This window comes from Harpegnathos saltator, unplaced genomic scaffold (genome assembly GCF_003227715.2).
Source record: "Harpegnathos saltator strain DR-91 unplaced genomic scaffold, Hsal_v8.6 scaffold280, whole genome shotgun sequence".
Taxonomy (NCBI): domain Eukaryota; kingdom Metazoa; phylum Arthropoda; class Insecta; order Hymenoptera; family Formicidae; genus Harpegnathos; species Harpegnathos saltator.
This window is the reverse complement of record NW_020230073.1, coordinates 7614-28643: the sequence shown is the minus strand read 5'-3', so window position 1 is coordinate 28643 and position 21030 is coordinate 7614. Positions and strand designations below refer to the sequence as shown.

Here is a 21030-nt window from a genome sequence, read left to right as displayed (position 1 = left end):
AATTTATATGTTTATATATATTTAAAAAAGAACAATTCAATAAGTTGCGATAAGTTGTTATAATTGAAAACAATTGAGAATGATCAAATCCGTAATAAGCTATAACGATTATTTTTGTCATATTGAATGCAATATTGTATATATTATTTATTTTTTTCATGATTGCTTATCTCCATGCAAACATAAATAATATGTATGTATTGTGTATATTATTTATATCTTATATACATATAAATAATATATATAATACATACATATTATTTATATGTTTGCATGGAGATAAGCAATCATGAAAAAACACTTGATTCTTACACTGAAAATGTCTAGCATATGTCTAAATCAATTGATGAACATGCTTGATTGCAGTTGATAGCAATAAACGAGTGTTCAAAGCCAATATAAAATCAGAAGTTTGCACTCGTTAGAAGCCCGACTTTGCACGCGATATGTTGAAACTTCGTCGGTAGGAATTGTTCAGCCGATTAAAGACGCGATTGCATCAATGTCATCCAGCCCAGCGATCGCGTTCAATACTTCAGTATTAAACGATCGAAATTGCTCCACTTTCCATTTCCTTTCCTTTTCGCAGATATCGATATGGTAAGAATCAAGTGTTTTTTCATGATTGCTTATCTCCATGCAAACATATAAATAATATGTATGTATTATATATATTATTTATATGTATATAAGATATAAATAATATACACAATACATACATATTATTTATGTTTGTATGGAGATAAGCAATCATGAAAAAAATAAATAATATATACAATATTGCATTCAATATGACAAAAATAATCGTTACAGCTTATTACGGATTTGATCATTCTCAATTGCTTTCAATTATAACAACTTATCGCAACTTATTGAATTGTTCTTTTTTAAATATATATAAACATATAAATTAAAAAATTATGATTATATAATTTCTACTCTTGCAATTCTCCCAAACTTCATATGAGACAATTAATTTAAGGACCGCGTCTAACGCTAAATGCAACGCTAAACAACACGATCGCACGAGACCCAAAACACAATAGATCCACATCTCTTCAGGACGCATCTTTTCATAAAAAGCCTTATCGCCTTCTTACAACTACCATCGGTCTCGTTATATGTTACGATATATCGTTATATGTTACGATACATCTTCAAAAAATTACGAATTTATCGCTGTGAAAATCCTAAACGCTTCATGGAAAACGAAGGTAGTCCGTACTTGATCTTGTTATAAAAATATAAATTTTCAAAGTAAATTTTTATAAATTCACAAGAGTGATGCAGCTATTTCTCTTTGCAGATATATAACCGTTTTTGTGAGCGTCTTTGTCACGATTCGATATTTCGAGTTGTGTTTTCCAAGAATCGCCGTGGATCGTGCCCCATCCCCGTGAAAATTCTGAGCAGCAAGATGGTAAGCGGCGTGGTTCCCGCGCCACTTCCCGCACATCCTCTTGTCATTTGGGATGCTCCCCTCTGCGGTGTCTAATGTCATCAACCAATCACGCCGCACGACATACAAAATATATTAGTATTTTCGAAATATTACGAGTCGAAATACGTGCAATGTGTTCATTAAACAACCGGATTCATTGGACAGCGTAAAAATGAACTCAAATTTAGGCATCGACGCAAATCGATAAAGCATCTCTCATATCGCTTTATTTCCATATATACATTTTTTCCTTTTTTATAATCAATAGTTCTCTACAATGGAATATTTCAGACTTTTTCAATGTTTCATTTTATCGCCTAGTCTCAAACGTAAATTTGAGTTTCGGAAAGCATACAGTGCAGAAAATAACTGCCAACTAGCGGCGTTCGAGATTCACTTCACGCTATTAGACTTCCAATCTCTCTGGTAGCGCATATTGATCCACATACGTTTTCCAACGTACGTAATGTTTCATAATCACTGATGTTTCATGATCAAGTTGTATCTGTTATCGTGAGCCGAAAATGTCGCTTGAAGCGCGAACAAGTGCGAGTTTTACGGCTCTGCGTTATCAATCCAGGCTCTCCTCATGACCTATACAACGGACTGTACCCAGAACGGATGCGGGGACGGATCGGTGTCACGTGAACCCTCCGGATATACCAGCTTCCTAGTCTTGCTCACCTACTTTATCGCCATTTCGTTTCATCGGAAACGTTCGGAAATCAGCCGCGGCGGGAAAATGCGACGGACGTTGCCGAAATGCATACCTGCCATTTTCTCGATTGCCGAGCATCCTCGCATTAATATCTTAATCAGTTTAGCACTTGTTTCACTCATTAAATTCTACGTGACTTTGTTTCGAAATTTATTGAAATTCTACCGATAAATGTTAGATTTTTTTTTTATAATTTTGTATTATGTATAATTGTAAGAACAAAAGAATACACCTAGACCTTATCTGTTTCTTAAAATAAAAAAATTATGATTTATATCATGTATGTACAATTTTTCATCAAATAATTGTTTGTTTATTCAAAAATTTAATTATATAAAAACAGTCCAGAGATTTATCTAGATATATAACAATTTAATATAGAAAATTATATACCATTGTATTTTCTTGCAGGATATTATCAGGATGAAGAGATTGTCGAGGAAGTATTTCAGTAGGACTCTTATGGACGCCTTTATCGAAAAATCCAGCGCTAATGACATCGGCTCAGGTAATGAGGGAGGGAGTGGTAATGAGGTAGTTCCGGAGTCGACGATTTTGAACTTTTCATGAAATCGCTGATGGTCGCCGTGTATGCGAATGTCCGTTAATCTTTAACAAGAATCTCTCGCCGGTAATGCAACGTTAATGGAAAAAAAATTTGCGCCGTAATTACATAAAAGTGCGCGGCGTTTTGTTTTCGTGTCGATAGCGTTTAATTCGGGTTAACGCTTCGAGAGCTTGCGGATGTCCCTTTCGTTGATTATACAATGAAGAGATCGAGTCGGATACCCGAAAAAAAATTTTCGACGATCATGCTGAAAACAAAAAGATTCGCAAAATTACTTCCCGAAAAGTTGCCACCATCGTTTCGTATTTTGTATCGAACGAACACGCAATGTTGACAAAAAAATCCGGTAGACTTCATTCTAATCCACAAAAATCTCTCCCCTTCGTGCTTTCACGACGCGACTGTCATACCATGAAGACCGAAATTCCCGAAATCGCCGAGTCTCCCATTCTACCGGCGCGATAACGGCCCACGAAGAACAGGGCGCGCGCATGCTGGAAGATTTTGACGAGATGACGGTGGGCCAGTATTGCACTATAGGGAATCGCGAGAGACGTAAGGCAGGTCTCGAGAGCAGAAAGGCGGGAATAAGAGAGCGAGAGAAAAAAATGCAGCCGCGAACGCGCAAAAGAGAGGGAGAGAGGGACGGCGTTAGGGAGGCAAAGAGATAGATGTCAACTTGATGATGATATACTGTTGCGATCTTGGTGACCCCCTTTCTTCTCCGCCGTCACCTTCTGTCCCTCTCTTCCTCCATCACCTTCTCTCTCTCTTTCTCTCTCTCTCTCTCTCTCTCTCTCTCTCTCTCTCTCGTTTTTTCTCACTCATCAGTAGCGTATGTACTAACAGATAACGCATATCGTAGGTGTTGGGGGCGGCGGAGGGCATAAGGGCGCGGAGGCGCAGGCAGGTTGGCGGCGGGGGAGAAGGAAAAAAGGGGGAACCCCTGATTTTCTTCCTGTACGACGATTTCAGCCACTGCCGGCTGACGCGGCGCACACGGAAGATCTGACACTGGACCGATCGCAGACCGATTACAGTATCCCGCGGGCAACACTCGCGATCGCAACGCAGAGAGTCTCTCCCCTGTCTCTCCCTTTGGTAACACGCGTGTTCAGTCAGTATCAGCCGCGTTTAAACAATCACGGACTATCATCGGCGATCCTTGCCCTCGTGCACCAGCTCCCGAGATCATCCGCCCGGAAGATCATCGGTTCCGCCGTGATTCCGCCGTGTCTGGGAAATCTCGCCGCTGGACTATCGAAACTCTACCCTGAGACCCTGAGAAAGCCTGCCGTGCGAAACGTGCTCGGTCGGCTGAGAATCCAAGGAGGATTTCCGCGGAGAGCCGCCGAAGAGTCGTCTCAGATCGCGTCCGAGCCCGAAGACGATACGATATTGCTCCGCCGGCGGTGAGCGCGAAACTACGCTTCGCGCGACCATCAAGAGTGCTCACAGGAAGTGCAGTGTGTAAAAACAAATCAGACTCATTCCGCTCATCGACGACGAGGTGTCGTCGCGCTATCACAGATCGGCTCGCTCGCGGCTGTTTCGAAGGCGCCGGAAACTTCCACATGAGGTTCCATCGTCGGATCTAGTGAGGTTCGTAGGTCGATATGACGAAAATGCCAAGCTTTGTTAGAAACGATACGAAGCCTTTAAACAATTAATCAATTGGCAGTAAGTCACGTTCTACAACGTGTGTTCCTCTGAGCAGGTCGTAAGATGTCAAATTTGATGAATTGACATGAAGAAGAAGTAAAAGTAGCAATTGTTAGCTAACAACCTTGGCACGATCGAAGCGAGCCAATTTAACGCAACTGACTTATTAACGCGTAAACCAACTTATTGCCACTAACGTATAATGTGATGAGATACGTATGCCATGTAAATTTAGCGACAGCTTGACTTAAGTTAAGGCGTTAAATTGCTCTGATGTGTCACGTGCTTCTCGAGCAATTTAACTGTCAAGTATACTGCATCGAGGGCACGTGCCTTAAGGTACTTCGAACTGTCAAGTCCGACACTCCAATGTCACGTGTTCGCTATCAGCTCGCCCAGCTCTCGATCTGCGCGCGACGCACGAATCATAAAAAAGAGAAACCTCGTTCGACGTTCGCCTCAGGGAATGCATCTCGTCGGGAAGTTTGCTCGCGGTGTTTCAGTTTTCTTTTTCGGCGAATCGCGTCAATACGTGCGATACGAGGGATGACGATGGAAATGCGTCGGTGCGTTGGTCGCAACACGCGGAACGACACATCCTCGGCTAATTAGAATATAGCTGTTTTTTATGAGCGTGGAAGAGGAAGAGGGAGCCGAGATGGGTAGCGGTGGTGGGAAGGGAGGAGCAAGGAAACACGCACCATCGCAATATTTATTATACGAGCCCTCCTGCCGGACATTCGTATTTAACGGGCCGCACCAATGGCGTCCACCCTCCTCCTTCGGCCTGCTCGGAGGATTTGCTTGCTGCTCTTCTTACAGGATTCCGCGTCTCCGGTGCACCCTTCACACGAGCTCTTTGCTCGATATGCTTGATCGGCCAAAACCTGCATCATTGTATGTCGCGTTCGCGGTAGAGGAAAAGGTCCGATAAATGCAAATTGCTGGAAATCATTTTCGCAGATACGCTTTCGAGCGCTAATGACACTAACGAGGTGAACGCTAAAATTCAAAGCGATTAACACTTTTAATAACGGCTGATATTTCACAGGTATCGAGACATTAATTTTTTTTTCTGTAGCTATAAATAATTCGGAACGAACATTAGCGGAGATTGTTGTGACTATTTATTTTTTTTTTTCATTTTTATTTTCACGGATTCCTTTACTTCTTATCGGTACGCGTGTTTGTCTGAAACTTTAGTTGACAATTGAAGATACATGTTTTCACATTTTCTTTTCTTTCTTTTATTTCGATATTTGTGCGTCTTTTTATGATCGCGGTATCATAAACGTAAATCCGCATATACGCAGAACCGGCGTGTATGCGGGATGTCGCAATCGGTGTATTTAAATTCGAATTATAAGCTGAGGATTTATGCGCGATTATAAACTTGATTTCAGTACCTTGACTTATCGCGAATCAGATGGGGCCCTTTAACGAAGACTATTGAGACGCAATGCGCGGGCACAGCCTAATTATCTAATAGAAGAACTCTTAGCCGGCCGCTCGCAATAGTCCTCTTCAATGCTCACGACAATCAGCCCGCCTTTCACCTCTTCTCGCAGCTCTCTTCGAGAGCTTCCCATTCATCTTTGACCCGAACGCTTAATCGTTTTCCGCAGATTTTCCACGGGCGACAGAAAACAGAGGAACATCCGTAGTTTCGGAATGAGGACTCGGTCAAAACGTTTCAAGGCGGAAGAGACGGCGACTTCGATGCTGCAATTTTCAGAACTGACTCGAACATTCGGATGATATTTCGCGATATTTCTATTCGTGCGATACTAGTTGCGAAAATTTTTGCTGCTTTTCCTGTAGTTTAAAAATCGAAACAAAACGGCTATGTTCGAATCCTACGAAAAAGAAATCCTACATGGAATATCGAAATTTTCACCGTCATCCCAGTTGCGTATACAGGTGATCCACTAAAAATAAATTGGAACACCGCGAACAGATCGAGATCGAGCTGATCGGGAACACGTGACATTGGAGTGCTAAACTTGACAGTTTGAGGTACCTTAGGGCACGGGCTTTCGATATAATATTGACGGTCAAATTGCTTTGAAAGTCACGTGAATCAGAATGATTTAATACCTTAATTCAAGTCGAGTTGTCATCAAATTTACATGACATATGTATTTTTTGCATTATACGTTAATGATAACAAGTTAATTTGTCGGTTTCGTTAAATTAGCTTGCTTCAGTTATAGTAGTCAACTAATAATTGCTGTTTTCATTTATTTTCCACGCCATATAATCAAATTGACTTCTTACGGCTAGCTCAGCTGTATTCTGAATTCTCGAGCTTAAAATGTATTCTTTGAAGCGTTTTAATAGACGCTCGTATATTTCAGCCACTGAAATGTTCCGGATTTCTCTCGTACTATGCTTTCAAGAATGTAACTTGTAATATTCGCTCCGCAGATACTGTGTTATGTCTCACAATCACTTTTGCGTTTGAAACGACGCTACTCGACAATCAGCTGGAGTGCGCACACGAGTAAAGAACACCGAGAGAGAGAGAGAGAGAGAGAGAGAGAGAGAGAGAGAGAGAGAGAGAGAGAGAGAGAGAGAGAGAGAGAGAGAGAGAGAGATTACGAGTGGGCCCTCCACATAAGCCCACAAACATGACAGAGGCATCACGGGATCCTGAAGTAGCTGATTCAGAAAACCCTGACAACGGTAGGACAGCGTTGAATCTGACTTGTTCGACGACCAATAAGAGCAAACCTCTTCCGGATCGTGGGACATGGAGCACCAAATTGGATTTCATCCTCAGTGTGGTAATGCATTATTATTGTTAAGTATGTTATCCATATATTTAAAAAATATAGCGTAACTGTGCCTCGATTCAAAGTGCCGACGAAGTCATGCCATGTAAACAAAATGTTCAAGCATATGACACTCAAGTGAGTGAGATGTTAAAAAATATGTATATATATATTTTTTTACAAGTTTTTATATATAATTATATTTTTTAATAATTTTATAATTATAATTTTTATAAGTATATAATAATTTGATATTTTGCATTTACATAACATCAGACTAAAAAGTTTTTACCTTGTGATATTGCTACGTCTGCTACTTATTCAAGGTTGGCTTGGCGATCGGTCTCGGCAATGTCTGGCGATTCCCATACCTCTGCTATAAGAATGGCGGTGGTGCCTTCCTCATCCCCTATTTTCTGACGTTGTTCCTCGCTGGTATTCCCATGTTCTTCATGGAATTAGCTCTCGGCCAGATGCTCACGGTGGGCGGCCTCGGAGTTTTCAAGATAGCACCCCTCTTCAAGGGCATCGGTTACGCCGCGGCCGTTATGTCCTGCTGGATGAACGTCTACTACATCGTCATTCTAGCTTGGGCGATTTTCTATTTCTTCATGTCGATGCGCAGCGGTGAGTACATTGAAATTTATCCACTACGTCAGCTGTCTTTGGTGAGAATAATTCTCTGGTTCATACAAATTCACAAGAACAAACGATAAATGATATTCATTGAATGTTACGTGATATATTTTTCATTCCATTCGTAGAATTGCCTTGGGGAAGCTGCAACAACTATTGGAACACCAAGAATTGCGTGAACCCTTACGACAGGAGCTCATTGATCTGCTGGAGCCAGGTTTCAGCGAGAAACCACAGCGTCGTCAAAATGTGCACGGTCAATCAGGTTAATCTGACAGTAACGGAGCTGACGGATCCTGTGAAGGAGTTTTGGGAGTCAGTATAAATAGAATTTTTCATTTCTTCTCGAGTACATAAGACGCGCAATTTGTATAGTTTTTTTTATCGCCAGGCTTATCGTCAGGCACAGTTGCTCTCTTGAAGCGTCGTGATCCTTTGCATTATTTGTCCATGACGGATTACAACCGTTTCTATCTTCCAGACGTCGAGCGTTGCAGATCAGCGAAGGTATAGAATACGTAGGCAATATCCGATGGGAATTGGCGGGCACGTTGCTGTTGGTGTGGATACTCTGTTACTTTTGCATCTGGAAGGGCGTCAAGTGGACTGGCAAAGTCGTCTACTTTACTTCTCTCTTCCCATACGTGTTGCTTACTATTCTCCTAATACGTGGTATTACGTTGCCCGGCGCAATGGAGGGCATTCGATTCTACATCAGTCCAAATCTGTCTAAGCTCCGGGAGTCCGAGGTAAATTTACTTATCCTCTCTAATCTGTCGATTCTTTAAGTCCACTGACTAAAAGGCTGACTGTTCTATAAATCTTGTATTTCTATAATATATCAATTGATTATGTTTACATTTTCAGATTACTAATTTTTTTAATTTTCGTGTTTTAATTTAATTTATAACGGCAATTGTGTCAAATTAAATTTATAGGTGTGGATCGACGCAGTGACGCAAATTTTCTTTTCGTATGGACTCGGCCTCGGTACCCTGGTAGCTCTTGGCAGTTATAACAAATTCACCAATAACGTCTACAAAGACGCGCTGATAGTCTGCTCGGTTAATTCATCCACCAGCATGTTCGCGGGCTTCGTGATATTCTCGGTGGTGGGTTTCATGGCACACGAGCAGCAGAAACCGGTAGCCGAAGTAGCCGCTTCCGGACCGGGCTTGGCTTTCCTCGCTTATCCCTCCGCGGTTCTTCAGTTGCCGGGCGCGCCACTCTGGTCGTGCTTGTTCTTCTTCATGTTACTGCTCATCGGACTTGACTCCCAATTCTGTACTATGGAGGGCTTCATCACGGCTATGGTATTTCCTTGAAGAACGCAGTAGCTCTATTTCGTAGTCATGATTTTCCTTCTTTAATTGTTTAACACGCATATATATGTGAATCGGAATTAATCAATCGATTGCTTCCTCTTCAGGTGGATGAGTGGCCTCAGCTGTTACGTCGTCGTAAAGAACTCTTTATCGCTCTCGTGTGCGCCCTGTCCTATCTTATCGGATTGTCGTGCATCTCGCAGGGTGGCATGTACGTCTTCCAAATTCTCGACTCGTATGCCGTCTCCGGCTTCTGCCTATTATTCCTCATCTTCTTCGAGTGTATATCGATCAGCTGGGCGTTCGGCGTCAGTCGATTTTACGACGCTTTGCGCGATATGATAGGATATTACCCTCTTATGTGGTGGAAATTCTGCTGGACTGTTACCACGCCGATGATCTGCGTTGTAAGTACAATATATAATATCACCGTAGATTTGGGAAAATCAGTAGCAGCAGGAAGTAAAATTTCCTGCTTTCAAGAGTATAACAATATCAAACTCTCCTTCGTGTCCGTTTAGGTCCTTCTTAAGATTAGCGGCGCAATAATGATGTATGAAAATTATAACAAATAATGGAAATTTTCTGCATTCCCTCGAGTCTATGAAAGTTTAATTTTTTCGTTTGACATCAAGCGAGTTTTATTTTAACGGAATTTTAACTGGTAAATTGCTTAAAATGATGTATAAAATGTTGAATGGTTAAAATCAGGGCGTGTTCGTCTTCAATCTGGTTCAGTGGACACCTGTGAAGTATTTGGACTATGAATATCCTTGGTGGTCACATGTATTAGGTTGGTTTACGGCTCTGTCCTCTATGCTCTGTATACCTGGATATATGGTCTACGCTTGGATGACTACGCCGGGCGATAATAGTACGGTAAGTGTAAGCAACCTCATGATAGATTGGCAGAAATCAGCTCACCATTTTTATTTTCTCTTCTAGAAATTCAAATTGCTGATCCAGATAGAAGATGATGTTGCAACCCTGCGGACGAAGATGGGTCAACCGCCAGTCGAACTATCGTCCTTATAATTTTTCTTCGGTCAGCAGCAAGCTCGCATAGTTCGATGATATAGTTGTTTATTATGACCTTGTAAAAGTGAGTGGGAATAGGAATTTATTCTGTAAAGTCGCAAACTCTTAAGTTTTAAGATTGAGGAATAACTTAGAGTTTTTTAAATGTTTTTTCATTCTCCCTATTTTATAGGAATTTTTTAATTTCTTTGACGCAAGTAAATTACTTAATTTTTTAGTAAAAATTATACACATTGGACATTCATTTTCGTATGTTTTTTACATTTTCGTACGTTATTTTGCAAAAAAATTAAGAGACTATTTATATAACGTGTAGAAAAGCGAAGTAGATGTTATCAAGAAGAAACACAGAAAGGCACAGAAGCGCGATCTAATTGTTTCTAAAGCGATTTTTTATTTTAAAGACTAGTAATATGATTTTAAAGGATAAATTCCTGTCAATTCCCTTTAATCCACTTGCAAGATACGATCACGCGGCCGCGATAGGTCTGTCGAAGTCTGTTGTTCTTGATTGAAGATTGACGCGCGACTCGACTCGATTCGACTCGACGCCAGGCGAAGAGCCAGCAATCAAACGAATGCCGGAAACGTACCCGACACTGCCCTCGGCCCCCCTACACCCTCTCAAAAAAAGCTTCGCTGGCTTTGTACATAAATTATTTATTTGTCATCGTAGCGATTATCGATAATGTGTCCGCGCATATCGCGGTAGCCTTAGACGTGTTCGCACTTACGTGTTACGCCCGTACTTTCGTATCAATTTAATGCATTACGCGCTAAGTGCGTCTCCCTTCGAGGATGTGTCAAATGTCAACTCGAAATAAACCGTCGCCAGGTGAGACCATATCTGAAGAGAATATACAATTCCTCACGACCTAGTCGTACTTCACAGCTCGGTCGCGCGACGGTTCGGGATACGCGGGGCGTTTTCTTCCGTAACATGTAATTTCATTATCACGAGAGTTGTTGCAAGCACAACAACGTAGCTGTAGTCGTTGAAAGCCGTCGTTAGAAAAAAAAAAGAAACGACGGCCGAGTTTTTCACCGCTCGCGAGTGGTTCGTATCGTATAAATGTACTGGGTGCTCTCCGGATCCGCTCACAACGGAGCGCACGGACGGACAGACGGACGGACGGTCCGACCCTGCGTACGCATATTTATGCTGCCATAAATATTATAAATAGGCGCGTTTTATTATCGTATCGCTCTTATTTAAATAGCTAGTTACCTAATTTATTTCGTGTACCTGTCGTTAGATCTGCGACGTCGGCAGAGCAGTAGTAGTGGTAGCGAAATATCGAATAACCAAGCGTTCTACAAAAACGTTGCAATATTAAAATTATCATGAGCAAAAGGCGTGATGAATTTACATTACAATGGCGTCTAACAGATTCGAGTGAAATAGAAAATATAACTTTGATATTGTCATAATACATCTCTCACTTGATATTTACACGAAATGTTCAGTGAAGTGTATCGTACACAAATATTGTATATTAACTTTCATAAAATTATGGAATTATATATTTTTTATTTCACTGTCGTCTGTACCATCAAACATGACACAGAATTGCGCGGATATGAACGCGTAGTCATGTAAAGTTATAAATCGTAAAAGATATCGAAACATGCATGTTTGAGTCTTTGCCGGTTGCAGCGTATGTGTAACGCTTAGTGCACGATAATAGAGAGACGTGACATTTATATATATATATATATGTGTGTATATATATATATACACGGATGTGTCCATATAATATTGGAATTATTTATTATTAGAGCTAACGATTCCGATTCATATTGTATTTTATTTTGTTTTACCGATAGTACAAACAATAAATTTCAAGTGTATTAATAAACAATGTTATCATGTATTTGTGTATCGTTACATGTTATTAGCATAAATAATAACAAGAAACAACATTTACATATTTATTATCTCCAAATGAAGTGTCTTCAAACAAGGTAAAATTGAAATAGATCATGTGATTGGTTGCTCGAAAGGCTAGGATATGCTGGTACGCTATATATAAGAACTGTCACGTTCTCCCCCTTCTATTCTTGCATTACCACTTGTAGTCCCTGAAACTACAGAAAGCAGGGGACTGTGTTGCAGCTTGTTGTAGCTGAAAGTTGAATCGAGTTACGTGGAGCATATAAGATATTTATAAATAATTCCGCGAAATGGACACGGAAGAAATTTGTAGTATTAATATTTTCCCGTTAGTAACAATTCCATTCGCGGTACAATGGTCGCCCGACAATCAGATCTCGTTAATTACAGAAGGAGGTGTCCACGTGTTGGCAAGTAGTTTTTGTTTATATTACCACTTTCGGCATGGGTTATACTAACCTTTCTTGACATCGTATTTATACCGAAGAAAACAGTCGAATAAGTAATTTGTATATAATTTTCAAATTTGGTCATTATCTGATACCGAATATGAATAGTTTTTTCAAGCAATGTTACATGTATGTACATATACATGTATATACATATATATGTATATACATATATCTGCATATATTTATACATATATATTTATATGTATATACATGTATATACATATAAATACAAAAATAATTAAGTCAACATGTCACAAGTTCGCTGCCTTAAAGTAATGTACATTTTTATTTTTACAGGAATTGCAACCTTCTCCCATGTCCCCCAATCCAATTGTCAAGTTCACCCGGTCATTTGTCAATGCTACTGATATTTTGCCAGCATGTGCGTTTGAAAATGAGATAGAATCCATGGTGTGGAAATTAGAACGCAAAGAAGTATATTCTCTCCTCATGGAAGAGGCAATAACACCAAAGTTAGAAAATGTAAATGATACTGTCCTCAGGATAATCAAAGTTGAATGGTCACCAAAAAATTTGATTTATCCGAGTCAGTGTATATTAGCCATATTAACTGCAGCGGGAGCGATTGAATTATTGCATAAAGTTTCCAACGAATGGTATTCTATATGTGACATATCAGCTCTAAGGTTGAATATCGTGCAAAAGACTATTAAATCAAGTCTTAATAAATGTGTGAATTCTCCCAACAATGTGAACAAGTATGTTAGAATAACTGATAGCATGAGAATGTTACAAGCTTGCTCAATGGCATGGAGTGAGCTTTTCCAAGTGGAAAAAAATTCCTTTGCATACTTTGCTGTTGCTTATCGCAGTGGTGATATATCAATCTGGAAGATTCACAGAATTTCAGATTTCAAAGTAGGTTTGAAACCTACTCTAGTTTGTAGAATAGAGTTGAAAATTACAGTAAAAATCAATGTATTGTGCTGGATCAGCATCAACGAAAATGAACACTTGCTCATTGTTGGATATATTAACGGGTGTATTTATGGTGTAAAATTGATATATGACACTAACAGCCTAGAAATTGAATCAATAGTAAAATATACTGATAATGACCGTATAGCAATTAATTACATCCATGTCATTTATAAAGATAAATCAAGTATAAAAATTCTTGCTGTCAAAGGTGTCTGTCTTTTACTTTTATGCATAAATTGGACAGGATTATTGAAAAATATACAATATCTGCGAACAGAAGGATTCAATATTACAGGTTTGTATATTTCCACAAATATATCATATTTCCATAATATATCATAAATATAAAATATATACATATATATATTTTTTTTGTATTGTGTGTGTGTGTTTTGTAGTTAATTTATAATCATACTTGTATGTTTTATATTATATAGATATTACTTGCTTTTTGTCACCAAAACAAATATGAAATATACATTGTTTCAGGTATAAGCTCTATTACTGCTGAAAAATTCTTGATTAGCACCCAGCAAGCTCACATCTTTATTCTTGATACACGGTCAAATGATTTAATGTGTATTGACATCACAACTCACTTGCCACAGATGCGTGTTCAATATTTAGGACTTGCCCACTCGCCAAATAAAGTTATGTTTATAAATATAACTAGTCCAAATATGGTATTTGATCATTTGCTAGTGAGGGAACCAACTACAATACACATATTCGCTTTAAAAGGTGCAACTTGGGATCCATTAGCCATTATTAATAGTAGTACAAATCTCAAAAATATTTGGGACTGTATAGAGGTGCTCCGAGTGAAAGCTGCCAAAGCAGAAGACCCAAGTACTGTGTTATGTCCGACAATAAATAAGCTGGAATCATCACCGCTGTATGACTTGCAAATATCGATGTGGTTGACAGTGATGATAAATGTATGTAAAGTTAAGAAGTCGATTCCAAGTATGGATCACATAAGGCAAAGTAAGATATCGCAAGAGCTCCCATTGATATTTATACATTCCGCTTGTGCATATCTTAATAATTTAGTGAGGAGAAAGGTCATAGATGAACAAAAACGTGCTGCAACTTTGCTGAGAAAATACTTGAAAGTATACCTCGCAAATGAAGCAAATGAAAAAGACGAGAGAGATGAGAAAGCACGTCAGTGTGCTCGGGAAGCATTAAAAAAAACCAATTACTGCACTATCGTGACGGACAAATGCGATTTGTGTCGCGAGAAAATAGATGACCTTTCATGGGCCGTCACGTCGTGTCCGTCGGGTCATAAGTTACCTAGGTGTGCAATGACATTATTACAGATCATGTCTTTGGAATATCTGGTCTGTCGAATATGCGGACAGATGTTTCATTCGTGTTTGATGCAAGAGAACGAAGAACCATGTTGTCAGTTTTGCGACATCCCTCTTGTACATAGCGAGTACGCTCTCGACCTGGAGACATCGGAGTTATACGGAAGAAATTTGTCGCAACTGCGAGTCAATGTTGCGGAATCGTCCAAGGAACAAGACTTAGAAGAGCCGCACAAGAGGCAAAGTAAAAACGATAAGTGGGACACTTTGGATACGTACGCGATAATTGTCAATAACGGTGATAACGAATCGGATCGAATTACGGAAACGTGGAAGGAATTTTAATAATTATTGCAAGACATTTGTAAATACTGGATATTGATTATTTTCAAACAATGCATTCTAAATATATTTATTGTACATATAGGAGACTATTTATTATAAAAATGAATATTCTAAGATTTGTTAAAAGTTGTGACTCTTAAACTGCTCCACTTGCAAATATCAGGCGTTTATATATTTATATGCTTGTAATTATTAACAATCCAATTTTAGAATACAAAGACATAGCAAATACAATTAGAGACTCTGATAGGATCAAATATTGAATACTGTATGTTAAACATTGTGTATTATTTTTTAATTATGTTTATTGTAGTATTTATACATCAAATCACTATTACTTAAGAATATACTGCTCAGGATGTGATATAATTTGTGGGAAACTGTCTCTCTCTTCCTTTGGTATATGATCTAATCGAATAGGGACATGTCTCAGTTGTTTGATTTGATTAGATACATTTTTCAATACATCTTCAGGTACTTTATCATCTGGAAATATATGTAGCCTTTGCATTGTGTACCGTCGTTGGAGATTTTTCGGCAATGCTGAATACACAGCTTTCTCTACAATCTGATTAAATTTCATATACAATTGATTAAATAACATACAAAATCATATCTTATGTGTATATTATTTTATCACTATAATATTCTTAATTACCAAAGTTGGATCCTTCTTATGTAATTCCCATGCAAGTGTCCAAGTATCACCTCCATGGTAAGTGGTATGGTGAAAGTACACACGTTTGCGCCATTCATCTCCACGTAATGCAATTTCCTTGCTATTTATTACTACTACATGATCGCCACAATCATCTATGAAAGAATTATTGAACAATATTAGAAGTTAAAATAAGTTTATTTGCTTCCTCTTTATTACATGTTTCTTATTACGTAACAGAATGGTATTTAATACAATTTTTATATTTTACAAGAAATATGAAATTAAATAAGATTTTTTAACATTAAAATATCTAATGATATATATAGTTTGTTAGATTTTAAACAATTATGAGTCACATTTTATTTCATTAATCTAATATCAATAGTTGCAAAAAAGAGGCAGCTTTTATATCCAATTTCTTCATTTAAAAACTATTCAAGTTAAATGTTTAGTTGTAAACAAAGTAGATAAATGTCTTTACTACTTAAGTATTAAAAAATTTACAATTAATTCTTATATAACATGTAAATATCTTATAATAGAGATAATTGAATGAAATAATACTTACTCATTGGATGATATATTGGTTTATATAATCCCATAAGATAGATCTTTAATAAATTTGCACTTTTGTATGGATCTTGCCACAATGCATCATATATATGCCAAATTCGAGAAAATGTGCCCCAGTGCTGAGAATAAATCATATACAAATTACTAAATATATGTGTATTATATTATAAAATATTAGCTTAGAATATGCAATGAAGACAAATGATGTTCTTATGTTGTAAGAAATGTTTATAGAAATAGTCAGACTTAATGTTGTCTATGATCGTACCTGTCCTTTTCGAACAAGTGACATGATAATTTCCAACAATAACTTTTATTTACTTGTTATAACAAACAACAGAATTAAATGCTAAGTAAAGCTAAGACTCCATGCATGCGGTAAGCTGCGGCAAATGCTGCGATGACCAATCAGGAGGGAGGCGCAAGTCCGGTTGCGGCAAGCTCCGGCATGCGTCTGTCTCCTGATTGGTCACCGCAGCCGTTTGCCGGAGCTCACCGCATGCATGGAGTCTTAGCTTTAGCTTTAAACTTCGCATTGCAGCGGTTCCCAATCGGATAAATAGGCTGCGTTCCGATATTCACTGCCAGTACTGAAAATATATAGTTTATGTCACATATATTATAGATTTTCAGTGCTGGCAGTGAATATCGTGGTCTGTTCTGTTTAGCTGCACTGCGGAACTAGTGCAATAAGTTAGAATGAAACAACTATATTTTTTCTCACTTTTGGTCTGTTCTTTGTAGCTGCACTGCTGAACTGGTGCAATAAGCTAGAGTGAGAAAACCTATATTTTGGCAGAGAGAAACCTGAGAGCGGCCAACACGGCATTTTCTGCGACACCGACTGTCCACATTGGGAAAGGACGCCATCTGCATCCATTTTGAGAGGGGAACTACAATGCTACATCCACTTTCAGGTCTCGGTGGTAAAATCTGTATGTGGTGGAAGTCCGTGCTACATCCCCTTGCAGGAGATTTATGTCCGTGCTGTAACCACAGTTGTTATCTCTATGTCAGATTATGCCCGGTGGTCTAAAAAGAGCGGGGGAGAGGGGGGGAGGAGCAGAAAAAATAAAAGTACATATTAAATGTTAAATCTTCGAATACATGTTGCCGTATCAAAGTCTCCTGTATAATAAACGATTTGACATGTCTGGAGACGCATGATGTATCGTTGCCCGTGTCTCGTTCCCTTTGTCCTGTTTTTCAATTCAGCATCCCGTCCGCTCCGGACATTCGTTCATGGCACTGACAGTGGTCGTTGGTGAGCAATCGATCCACTCGGAGGAACACGTGTTAATTAACGCAACGAGACCCCGATTATAAATATCCTGCGAGTAACGAAATATCTGAACTTTTAAAAAAAGCGTCAAAGAAAATCACGTTGATGTTATCATGGGTGAAATCTCACTCTGGTATATATTTTTTTATTTTCGAAATAAAAAAAGCCAAACGAATGCAATTAAATGTTATTTATCATCATTGAATATTAGATGAAAAGGAGAAGAGTTATTGTCCGCAGCGGATAATCTAACATTTAATAAGAACGAGACAAAATTTACATGGGATGAAATTCCACTCTTTAACGCTATCATGACCTTTAATTATTCTCCAAAAACGGCGTCACAACTTTGACACTCTGTACAATTAGTCACTAACACATTTTCTAATCGTACACATTCCTCTTTAATTAACATAAAGCTAACAAATGTCAAATGTGATGCTTCGACGGAATAATTTTCTTTATTTTCAGTAATCAATAAATGGTAAATCAATGTCGCGTACAGTTGAAAGGTCTCTTCGCATTCTCCTCGTCGTCCCGGAACCTTCAAGAAAAGAAAAAGACGCCCAAGGGCAAGTCTCTCTTGCTTCAACGGTGGGCCATCGAGGCCCGCAATGTTTACATCGCGAACCGATTGTGTTGATCGGCTCGCGAGCGACGACACTTTTTGCCCTTCGTATTATAATACTCGCGCATCTCGTGTATTCGATCTCATTCCATCAACAGCAGCCGTGCGCGACGCGCTCGTCACTTCTGTCTCGTATAATTAAAAAAAATGTATCTCGTCGGTCCTCGAGATACTCAATCGGCATCGCGTCGGCGTCGCGTTGATTAACCGCACGGTCGAATCGCAAGTATCAACATTAGAAGCGTGAGTGAGTGAAATCCGGAGGACTCCAGCAGCCGGGAAACAGGACGCCGGCACCGATACGTCACGTTTTCAGGTATGTGGAATCATTTATTATGTGGGAGGTCTCCGATAACGAGAACGGACGTTTGACGAATTTTCCGGGAATAAGAAGTCGGAATTTCGCGCTCGGCATTCACAATCCGTCATTATCCGACTAGTAATCATGACTATGAATTTGCAATTACTCTCGTCAATCTCTGTCTATCTATTTATTGCGTTGTTATATACAAGAGATATATTGATTCTGACAGAGACGGATAACGATCCATGAACGCGGATCTCTAATTCATTATGTTCTCAACTAAACATTCTGAATAATTCCGAACTGTATGAATATACCGGTCTTGTGTAGAATATTCAACGTCATATCGCTTCTTAGACTGCGACCTTTTTTGTTTTCGGTCAGCGCTTCTTTCAAGTCTGTTTACTCTCGTTACTGGATCTAAATTTAAATGTCCATTCGTAAAGAGTATTTTCGAGAGCATACAACTGTTGTCTCCGCTTCTTGTTGTCATCTTTTTTTGTCAGCTCTTTCAAGAGCTCCAAGTCTTATCTAGACTTTCAATGTCAATAAAGAAAAAAAACCGTAGTGAATATTCTCCACTCATCCCGACCAAACATTCTTTTTCTACCGCAGCTTACCAACCAAGAACGCTAAATTTTTGTTCCAGACGTTGCGGGAAGCAAGTCCGGCGGACGCGGATGCCGCACCGGAAGACCCGGTTCGAGCACAGCAGGGTCGGCCGGAAGGTAAAGTTTACAAGTTTCCTACATATCTGTGCTCAACTCTTTACAATCCTTGTCTTTGCAACTTGTTCCTCATCAGCTCTTTTGAAAACTTCATGTCTCATTTAAATTTTCAATGTTGGAACAAAAATATAAAGATAAAAATTCCATATCAAAATATTTCCGTATTTCCGATTCGTCTCGATCAAAGATATTTTCTCTCTACCGCAGATTATTAACTGGGAAAACTACTTTTCTGTTTCAGTTGTTGTGGAAAGCAACAACAATCCGGCAGATGCGGATGCCGTACCGGAGGATCCGGTTCGGGCCAAGCAGAGTCGGCCGGAAGGTAAAGTTTACAAGTTTCCTACATATCTGTGTTCAACCCTTTACGATCTTTGCCTTTGCAACTTGTTCCTCATCAGTTCTCTTGAAACCTTCAAGTCTCATTTAAATTTTCAATGTTGGAACAAAAATGTAAAGATAAAAAGTCCGTATCAAAATATTTCTATATTTTCGATTCGTCCCGATCAAAGATATACTCTCTCTACCGCAGGTTATCAACTGAGAAAATTATTTTTCTGTTTCAGTTGTTGCGGAAAGCAACAGCATTCGGGCGGACGCGGATGCCGCACCGGAGGATCCGGTTCGGGCCAAGCAGAGTCGGCTTGAAGGTAAGTTTACAAGTTTACTATCTCTTTGTCCTCTGTTTGACCCTTGGCGATCTAGAGCTGGGATATAATTTCCGGCTTGACTTGAATTACGATCGCAGAGGGTAAACTACTCTTTTACTCGCCCGCACTCGTTGGTACAAATCTGATGAGCGAATGTGAATTTTTTGTTACAGAGTTGAAGCGGAACGTGGCCGGCTCTGACTGCAAGTCGTTTCGGTGAGTCAAAATAAAAAGAGAAACAAAATTCTGCATGACGGATGTGGGACTAAAAGATATCGTTCGAGTCAATGCAAATTGCAAATAGATTCTTGCATGTGTGTGTTTGTGAAACGTTGAATAAAATACATTGCTCGAAACAATCAGGGGATTACTTGATCGTATAGCCTGCGTTATATACGAGATTTAAAATACCGAATGATGATGATTCTTTTTTGATATTCAGTTATCTGAATAAGAGATATTCATGTCTACAAACGCGATACCGTCATCAACTACATTATTTTTATTTTTCAAGCGGGCCGCAGAAATATTTAACGACAGAATTATTAGACAATATTCAATTGTCCGCGTAAAATATATTCATACGCATAAATGCCGAAACCATTGGCTACTTTTCTTTTATTTCCTTAAAACAGGCTGTAAAATTATTTGGTAATATTCATTACGATCCCTATTGTCTCGAGTAGCGTATAATGCGCCAGAAATTGCGTAGAAATTGCGCCAGCGCACGCCGAGCTTGAGGTATCCTCGCTCGCGTGCCTTTGAATATCGCGACCGCGGTTATCAATATACGCGTTTTTACCCACGCTGCTAACAAAGAAAGCTTAAATTCTCATTTCGCCAAAGCATCGCGAACGTAAGCTTCGTCGTGACGGAACTATCATGCGTGAAAACTTTGTTCCGCTCTCTCTCTCTCTCTCTTTGTGCTCCCTCGGAGCAACCGGTTTCTAATTGTCTAATCTTTCTTCGCATGCATTCGCGAATATTCTTGTAAATATCGATACTCCCGCATTTTCGCGACTTTTCAGGCGCGAAAAACGCCGTAAAAATCCGTTGAACGAGTCGATAAATTTTCACACGGTTCTTGCTCCTC

The 21030-nt window shown here is 39.2% G+C and overlaps 4 protein-coding genes across 4 annotated transcripts; 3 read left to right on the top strand and 1 right to left on the bottom strand.

Annotated features, from left to right (window-relative positions):
- Nucleotides 1-1320: 1320 nt before the first annotated feature.
- LOC112588740 (uncharacterized) lies at nucleotides 1321-3492 on the top strand. The gene is made up of 3 exons (XM_025299490.1): nucleotides 1321-1420; nucleotides 2571-2667; nucleotides 3145-3492. Exons 1-3 carry the CDS (start codon nucleotides 1418-1420, stop codon nucleotides 3396-3398), a joined length of 354 nt encoding a protein of 117 aa, XP_025155275.1. The 5' UTR covers nucleotides 1321-1417; the 3' UTR covers nucleotides 3399-3492.
- Nucleotides 3493-3682: 190 nt separating this feature from the next.
- On the top strand, nucleotides 3683-11192 carry Gat-a (GABA neurotransmitter transporter-1A). The gene is made up of 9 exons (XM_011142571.3): nucleotides 3683-4329; nucleotides 6817-7175; nucleotides 7490-7790; nucleotides 7928-8114; nucleotides 8281-8548; nucleotides 8738-9112; nucleotides 9229-9531; nucleotides 9836-10003; nucleotides 10070-11192. The coding sequence occupies exons 2-9, from the start codon at nucleotides 7020-7022 to the stop codon at nucleotides 10157-10159; spliced, it is 1848 nt and encodes a 615-aa protein (XP_011140873.1). The 5' UTR covers nucleotides 3683-4329; nucleotides 6817-7019; the 3' UTR covers nucleotides 10160-11192.
- Nucleotides 11193-12211: 1019 nt separating this feature from the next.
- Nucleotides 12212-15343, top strand: LOC105184042 (uncharacterized). The gene is made up of 3 exons (XM_011142570.3): nucleotides 12212-12466; nucleotides 12806-13745; nucleotides 13940-15343. The coding sequence occupies exons 1-3, from the start codon at nucleotides 12347-12349 to the stop codon at nucleotides 15109-15111; spliced, it is 2232 nt and encodes a 743-aa protein (XP_011140872.2). The 5' UTR covers nucleotides 12212-12346; the 3' UTR covers nucleotides 15112-15343.
- A 55-nt stretch (nucleotides 15344-15398) lies between these two features.
- Nucleotides 15399-16802, bottom strand: mRpL13 (mitochondrial ribosomal protein L13). The gene is made up of 4 exons (XM_011142569.3): nucleotides 16614-16802; nucleotides 16341-16464; nucleotides 15770-15924; nucleotides 15399-15679 (listed from the first exon to the last, which is right to left on the bottom strand). The coding sequence occupies exons 1-4, from the start codon at nucleotides 16635-16637 to the stop codon at nucleotides 15446-15448; spliced, it is 537 nt and encodes a 178-aa protein (XP_011140871.1). The 5' UTR covers nucleotides 16638-16802; the 3' UTR covers nucleotides 15399-15445.
- Between the last annotated feature and the right edge of the window lie 4228 nt (nucleotides 16803-21030).